The following is an 8,653-nucleotide window of genomic DNA, read 5'->3' as shown; positions in this document are numbered from 1 at the left end:
TCATTTATTTCTCTTGTACTTTTGTATACTGTGTTCGGTTATATTTCATTAAAATATGGACACTTACCACGCTGCGCATTGGTCCAATCTATCCTATTCCTCATCAGAAGAGGAAGACAATCGTTACACACAGACACAAGAAACACCCCCATGATAACATACGTACTATACACACACTTACACATGGATTTTGTATTGGAGATATGTGGTAGTGATGGAGTAGGGGCTGATTGCACACAGTGTGTTGTGAAATCTGTTATTGTATTGTAATGCTTAATTTTGCTGGACTGCAGGAAGAGTAGCTGCTGCCTTGGCAGCAGCTAATGGGGATCCATAATAAATACAAATTATTAACAGAGTGACCGACTAACCGTCACAGCCAAAGCGACGATTGTCATGTGACCGTAGTGACAGCTTTACTACCGGTACCCGGTATGAGTGTGTGACCATCAACCGTTCACAGGTCGAGGTGGGCCTAATGACATTATGTCGCTGAATATGATTGCTGCTCCCACACCTTTCAATCTTAGTGGATGATATTTCAATTTTCGGATGTACATAGAGACATGATTTACTTGTTGAATCTCCTTCCGGATGCAATATATGATGTAAATATCCCAACCAGAAGCCATGGATTACAGGCAACATCTGCAGTGAGCTAGAACTACCACTTGCAAGGAGCATGACACTAATACTTATAGGACATTTCGATATGCCCTCCGACAAACCATCAAACAGGCAAAGCGTAAATGCAGGACCAATATCGAATCCTACTACACAGGCTCTGACGCTAGTCGGATGGGGCATTGCTTGCAAACTGTCATGGATTACAAAGGGAAACACAGCCACGAGCTGCCCAGTGACGCTAGCCTAAACACGTACCTCTGCAACTGGAACCTGATCTTCCTGATGGGCCGCCCCCAGGTGGTGAGGGTAGGCAAGAACACATCCACCACACTGAACCTCAACACGGGTGCCCCTCTGGGGTGCGTGCTTAGTCCCCCTCCTGTGCTCCCTGTTGACCCACGGCTGCGTGGCCGCACACAACTCCAACACCATCATTAAGTTTGTTGATGACACGACATTGGTAGGCCTGATCACCAAAAACAATGAGACAGCCTAAAGGGAGGTCACAGACCTGGTATTGTAGTGCCAGGACAGCAACCTCTCCCTCAATATCAGCAAAACAAAAGAGCTGATTGTGGAATACAGGAAATGGAGGGCCTAGCACGCCACCATCCACATCAACAGGGTTGTAGTGGAGCAGGTTGAGAGCTTCAAGTTCCTCTGTGTCCACATCACTAAGGAATTATCATAATCCAAACACACAAACACAGTCATGAAGAGGGCACGACAATGCCTCTTCCCTCTCAGGATGCTGAAATTATTCGGCACGGTACCCCTCAGATCCTAAAAACGCTCTACAGTTGCTCCATTTAGAGCATCTTGATTGGCTGCATCTCCGCTTGGAATGGCAACTGCTTGGCATCCGACCTCTAGGTGCTACAGAGGGCAGTGTGTACGGCCCAGTACATCACTGGAGCCGAGCTCCCTGCCATTCAGGAGTTCTATACCAGGCGGTGTCAGAGGAAGGCCCCTAAAAATCGCCAAATATTCCAACCACCCAAGTCATAGACTGTTCTCTCTGCTACAGCATGGCAAGCGGTACCAATGCACCAAATCTGGAACCAAAAGGACACTGAACAGTTTCTACCCCCAAACCATAAGACTGCTAAAAAGTTAGTCTGAGTAGCTATTTGTTAACTATTTAACTACCTGCATTGATCCTTTTTGCACAGACTATTTTACGTGGTCCCATGGTGTTTATACTTGTGTACTATTGTTTGTGCAGATGAACGTGGTACCTTCAGACATTTGAAAATTGCTCCCAAGGATGAACCAGACTTCTTGAGGTCTACAATTTCGTTTCTGAGGTCTTGGCTGATTTCTTTTGATTTTCCCATGATGTCAAGCAAAGAGGCACTGAGTTTGAAGGTAGGCCTTGAAATACATCCACAGGTACACCTCCAATTGACTCAAATGGTGTCAATTAGTCTATCAGAAGCTTCAAAAGTGATGACATAATTTCCTGTATTTTTCAAAGCTGTTTAAAGGCACAGTCAACTTAGTGTATGTAAACTTCTGACCCACTGTAATTGTGATACAGTGATTAATAAGTGAAATAATCTGTCTGTAAACAATTGTTGGCAAAATTACTTGTGTCATGCACAAAGTATAGTATAGTACAAACTATAGTTTGTTGACAATAAATGTGTGGAGTGGTTGAAAAACAAGTTTTAAAGACGCTATCCTAAGTGCATGTAAATTTCCGACTTCAACTGTACATATCTTCCTCAATTACCTTGTACCCCTGCACATTGACTCTGTACTGGTGCCCAGTGTATATAGCCAAGTTATCATTACTTCTTGTGTATATATTCCTTGTGTTGTTATGTTTCTATTATTTATATGTTATTCTTTCTGCATTGTTGGGAAGGGCCCATAAGTAAGCATTTCACTTTTAGTCCCCATCAGTTGTTTACGAAGCATGTGACAAAGGAGCCCACATTTTCTCTAACACTAGGCTAATGTTGAGATATAAACCAATCATAATTTGACTTATTGAAAATTATTTTATTTGTCCATTTACAATAAATTAATATAAGCCTTTCAAGGAAACATTGTGATGCAATTTGGTGTAAGATCAAACATTTAAGAAAAGCACAAACAATAAGTTAAAACATATCACAAACAGACCAGTGGGTACGAGAATGCTTTATCTACACAAAACATCCTAGAACAGGTTACTTAAAGGTTCCTTTTCTTGTATTATAAATGTTAATACCCCCATTTATTCACGTGGCCAACACATGCAGATGAGTCTGATTATGTAGAAATTGGTTTGTTTGTTTCTTTTTCACTCTTCTTTCTTAAAGTCCCAGTGCAGTCAAAAACGTGATCCTCTGTGTTTTATATATATTCCCACACTAATTAGGTTGCAATCATACTGCGAAATTATGAAAATGACCTATTATTGTTAGGTCTGTTTGAAAAGACTGCCTGAAGTTTCAGCCTGTTTTGTTAGAATGGAGTTTTTTTATCAGCAGGTGGTAAATTGAGTAATTGACAAATAAGAAAGAGAGTTCCAAGTCTCTCTGCCAATAACAGCAAATGTTCAGTTTTCTCCTCCCAATCATACCACTCCCTGACAATCTTATGCACTCTATGCACTTCCCAGTATAGATGTAAAACAAAAAGATTGCTAGGCCTATATATACCACTTAGAATGCATGACCAGTACATTTCTTCATAGTAGCCTATGCTAGTGTGGATATTGGAAAAGAGTCAGCGTCTACATAACAGTCCTTACACCATTTCCATTCTCTTAAATCCATAAGAAGTGAACAAGTGGGCATTTCGGTAACGAGGCAGCAGAAGAAAAATAGGCTATTTCAGGGGTCAAATCCACTTCACTGCGCATGCGTCAGACCCATTCAAACATGCAGTACATGTGGCATTTAGAAATTTGATTCCCAATTTAATTTAAAGCATTTAACAGCTTAGAAAACAAATAAATTCACTGACATGATATCTTACTTTCCTACGGCGTGCAACAGCCACACCTAATGAAAAACAGAAAATGACAAGGATTTTTGGCCAAATAATTACAATATAATTATGAGTAGGTGATATAATCATTTTTGGGAAAATGGACGATAAGATAAACAGACATTCTGAGACGCAGGTAAATTAGCCTATTTCTCACGTCCACTTCACCAAATTTACAAGCCAACTTCATTCTGGGTTTTTTATTATGACATCTGAACACAACTCAGACTCCAGTCTGGCCATTCTATTTCATTGTTATTCTCATGAAGTACTTTGAGTCCTGAGTAGTCTTCACACAGGTATTTCTTAAAATGGCGGGGTACAGCTAGAAGCTAAACAAAGGGGGTCATCTTCAAACGTCATTAAGTGAAACTCATGGACACTGTGTGCTCGAGCGCTTTGCGTCGCAGTGAGGCAATGCTTGTCCCTCTCCACATGTCACTGTCCGGAGAGCTACACAGCTGTGGCGAACCTGACACATTCGTTGGACCGGAGAGGGAGGCGGGCATCCCGGGGAACGGGGGCTGGTAGAGGTGGGACTGCAGGCCTGGGCCATTGGAGGAGAGGCCGTTGGACAGGCCCATGGAGTTGTGCTGCGGGCCGGCCCCGAGGCTGCACTGGGAAAGGGACTGGGCCATCGCCTGCTGGCGGCCAAGGGCCGGGGGGAGCTGGAGCTGGGACACTCCGTGCATCCCCGTGGCCCAGTGGGAGTCGTTGGCGTGGAAGGAGCACAGGCTGTTCTCCATGGCAGCCGCAGCAGAGAACTGAGGCAGGCCGTGCGTTGGTAGCAGAGTGCCAGGGGCGCGGAACACGTTGGTAGTCTTCTTACGCTTCTTCCACTTGGCACGGCGGTTCTGGAACCACACCTGGAGAGAAAAAGAAAGAGGGCATGAGAAAGGTTAGGCTACATAACACATTTCAAACATATAGCATTTATTCTTATAGGCTAAACATGGAAGGGGCGGCAGGGTAGCCTAGTGGTTAGAGTGTTGGACTATTAACTGAAAGGTTGCATGTTCAAATCCCTGAGCTGACAAGGTACAAATCTGTCATTCTGCTCCTGAACAGGCAGTTAACCCACTGTTCCTAGGCCGCCATTGAAAATAAGAATTTGTTCTTTAACTGACTTGCCTAGTAAAATAAAGGTAAAATTTAAAAAAATAAAAAAAATATCCAAAAGTCTTACAAATTTCCAGCTTTGTTTTTAACATTTTATTTAGTCAGAGACTAAACCTGGATAAATAAGGTACAATTTCAAAAATTAACATTAGAAATTGGTCCTAATATTCTTTAATATACTTGAATAATGTATTGAACCTTGCCTATGGGTTAACCCTTATTGGAGCAGTAGTTAGCAGTGGTTGTGGGTTCGAGACCTGCAAGGGGCGTTAAACTGAACCTTGTGTAGGTAGGCATCATATATCGGAGCAGTAATTGCACAGGATCTATGTGGTCTTTGGACCGTTCAGATTAAATCCATTACTATAATACGGAATTCGAATCTAAAACAATGTTCTAAACCAACTTCGCACGGAAGCAGCGTCTGACGTTAAGAGTGGTTAAAACTGTATTTACGTAATAAAAATACTCAAATCAGTGGTTTAAATAATTGTTAAAACAATCATAAAACTCTGTATGAAAAACACACACACACACGCAGGATACTTGTAGGGTCTTATGGATAGAGCTTTATGAAGATTTCATCGCTATTCCAGGCATGATTAATGTGTTCACGGGTCCGGGAGTCTGTGCCGCTGTATTAAATCTAAAATCTCGCTCTCATTCCCTTCAGCCAGCCGTGAAACGCCGAGCGAATCCATTACACTCGAGGGGAAAGAAAATGCAATTTCTCATTCCATTAACAAAGTACAATATAGTCTCGCACAGCGTCCTATTAAGACGTAGCTGATAGACCATTCCAGAGGACGGCAACAAATGGGCGAAGTTACACTGCAGATCTAATGCATTGTTTGCAGAAATGTAGGTTTAGATATCAGATAGGCCTGGTTCCCTACTTCTTTAGTGTTTGTTTATAATATAAAAACGACTTAATTGTAGCCATGACTAATGATATACTTTATTGCAATGAGGGTAATTTGCATGAATTTCACATCATTGGTTAATAATCCGTCAATTTATAAATAAGACAAATAGGTTGATAAAAATGTGTTTGGTTTTATTATAGTGTCTTAGAAATCCAGCATACATCCACGTAATTAAAATGTTTTTATGTTATAGGCCTAGACTATGCCATTCTAAATAAAAAACAATATTAAAATAAATGTCAAAATATGTATGACGTTTTTGACACACTAAAGTTATAGGTTAGAGACAAAAACCAATGAATATATTCAAATTGATAACATGCAGGCATCCTTGTAGGTTACCCGTGTAAATGTTCCCTAAAGCATTATGGCACCGTGCATGAACTATGGAAAATATATATATTTTTTTCCTTAATTTTACTAGGCAAGTCAGTTAAGAACAAATTCTTATTTTCAATGACGGCCTAGGGACAGTGCGTTAACTGTCTGTCCAGGGGCAGAACGACAGATTTGTACCTTGTCAGCTCGGGGATTCGAACTTGCAACCTTTCGGTTACTAGTCCAACGCTCTAACCACTAGGCTACCCTGCCGCCCAAACTATGGAACATATTATAATTTCTCTGTGACGTTCAATATGCATTTCTAATTGTACTTTGCTTGGTCTTAATACAAACAATGCTTTGCTGAATGAGAAGTAAGTTCCAAGGCATCGTTTTTATTTCAAGATGAACTTTCCTCCATTATTTGAGGAATGACCTACTATATATAGACTGCCACAAATTAGTTTTATTTTTTACAACGACTACCCTAAAGAGAAATGGCTTTAGGGTAGCTTCTCCCGTGAGCGTCAACAACAAGTATTGTTTAGAAATGAATCGAGTAAATATTATAAATAATAAAATAGCATGTTTCTTATTCAATTAAACTCATTTAAACTGGATTATATACAAGGAATAGCGCTGCAATTGGTAGAACTGTGGTTTGGCATGATATTAGTCGTGCACACGTTGGGCAACAGGAAGCGTTGGGGAGGTGCACCAGCACCATGGACAACGCTTCTGACCCTGATGTGTCTTTCTACTTTTCAATCACCTGCCCCTTAGCCTATAAAATAACGAAATCAATGTTATGCTATTGTGCATCAGTGCTTCTGTTCATATTGCTAAATATCAGAATAAGTTACTTATGGGTGGAACATTTGCTTGGATACATGTTGATACATATTGGACACGTTGTTTTTATGCTCATTGCGTTATTGACACTTTGTATTGCATAATTCCAACATTATAGATTAAATATACAGCAAGGCTAAATAATTGTTTAAAATGTTGATGGGCTATTATAATTTAATTTTAAAGGCCTTCTCTTAGCTACAGTATATCAAATAGTGAATTGCATAGTTAGGCTAATAAACACATTTTGTAAAACCAACACATTTGCATATTATTTAGGCTTATTCGTTTAAAGAAATATTTAAAAAATATGTTTGTATGAGTAGCCTAATCATTATGTAATTCCACATGTTTATGATATAAATGTAACAGGACATTTTCTGGGTAAATGTAATCTAAAGAAATATCAATACCCTAGGACACGGGATTACCTGCACACGGGATTCGGTGAGGCCGACCCTCAGCGCCAGCTCTTCACGCATAAAGATGTCTGGGTAGTGGGTCTTGGCGAAGCTCCGTTCCAGTTCGTTCAGCTGAGCTGGGGTGAAGCGCGTTCGATGCCGCTTCTGTTTCTGCTGGTTCGCAGTCTGACTAGAATTATGCTGCTGTTGCTGCTGCTGTTTCTCAGTGTCCTTACTGTTTACCGGCATGCCCGGCTGGTTGGCTCCACCTGTGGGGATTTCATCCCCGGGCAGCAAGGTGGCCCCATCCACGGTGTCCGGGCCAGGGTCCATGTTTCCCTGGTCCACCACCCCGCCGCTCATCCGGCACTTCATCGGGTCTCGGTTCCCAAGCAGCTCTGCAGCATCCTTCATCCCTGCCGGTGGGAGAGAGAGAGCGAGAGAGATGGCAACACAGTTAGCGCTGCAGAGAACAACTCTGCGACCCTTGAGTGAGGGATAAAACACAATCAGAAATTGCTTAAATTATGCATTTGAAGGACGAGCTATACATTTGTCTGTAAAGGGTAAAATCTTAATTCCCTGATGTGAAATGTAAAATATTTGTCAAATTACAGGCAATTGTTTTTCATCCGAGTCCTCTAAAAGTGTTACACATATAATCCATCCTCTGCTTGACTCACAAATTCCATTTAATCAACATCAATATTTCAGAATTTACACATAACATCATGGCAGGATTGAAATTATTCGTTTTTGAAACAATTATTTTACTAAGATGCAACGGGCTGACATCAAAGACAAATGGGTCAATTTAATTTCATAATACAGTTAGATTAGAAATTGCTCCAGCTTACAGTATAGTTGAAGACCGGAGTTTTGCGATGATAACTCACCGAGCCGAGCATCCAGGAGATCGGTGTGAGAGAGCATGGCGCACCGCTCCAGTGCGAAATATGGTCCACCTTATAAATGTGGTCTACCTTACAACTTTAAATATATATTTTTTAAGTAAGCTATATATCCTCCAAATGAAAGAAAATTCTATTTGTGCTCAAAAAGGAGGACCCTTGCATTATAATGTCCTTTAGAGCGATGGGGAGGCACTTAATAGTTGAAAGAACCCATGAGCTTCTTCAAATAAGAGCCAATCAGAATAGAACTCTGGAAATGTCAACGCCACGACCCCCTATCGCCAGCCACTCACACACATCCACGCCCTAACAGCAACTATTTCCCGTCATTCTCTGCACTGATTCCTTAGCTTTCTATCCTTCTAGTTTACGTTTTAGAACGACTTTATCTATAAACTACCACAAAACACCCTTAATAGCTTTAACCCCAAATTACTGGGATATTTGTTTTGGAATTGCACATAATTGAAACGTGACCATTGGTCTATGATTGCAGTTCATCATAATAACA

The 8,653-nt window shown here is 41.0% G+C and overlaps 1 protein-coding gene across 2 annotated transcripts; it reads right to left on the bottom strand.

Annotated features, from left to right (window-relative positions):
* Window positions 1–3,971: 3,971 nt before the first annotated feature.
* LOC135556583 (homeobox protein orthopedia B-like) lies at window positions 3,972–8,161 on the bottom strand. Of its 2 annotated transcripts, none has more exons than XM_064989936.1 (3): window positions 8,086–8,161; window positions 7,259–7,644; window positions 3,972–4,475 (listed from the first exon to the last, which is right to left on the bottom strand). In XM_064989936.1, exons 1-3 carry the CDS (start codon window positions 8,159–8,161, stop codon window positions 3,972–3,974), a joined length of 966 nt encoding a protein of 321 aa, XP_064846008.1. The 2 variants fall into 2 exon arrangements, with proteins under 2 accessions (XP_064846008.1, XP_064846093.1); XM_064990021.1 differs by having other exon boundaries at window positions 8,125–8,161.
* Between the last annotated feature and the right edge of the window lie 492 nt (window positions 8,162–8,653).

The sequence above is a fragment of the Oncorhynchus masou genome, chromosome 1 (genome assembly GCF_036934945.1).
Source record: "Oncorhynchus masou masou isolate Uvic2021 chromosome 1, UVic_Omas_1.1, whole genome shotgun sequence".
Taxonomy (NCBI): Eukaryota; Metazoa; Chordata; class Actinopteri; order Salmoniformes; family Salmonidae; genus Oncorhynchus; species Oncorhynchus masou.
The sequence above is the reverse complement of the archived record's forward strand: the minus strand, read 5'-3'. Positions and strand labels throughout refer to the sequence as shown.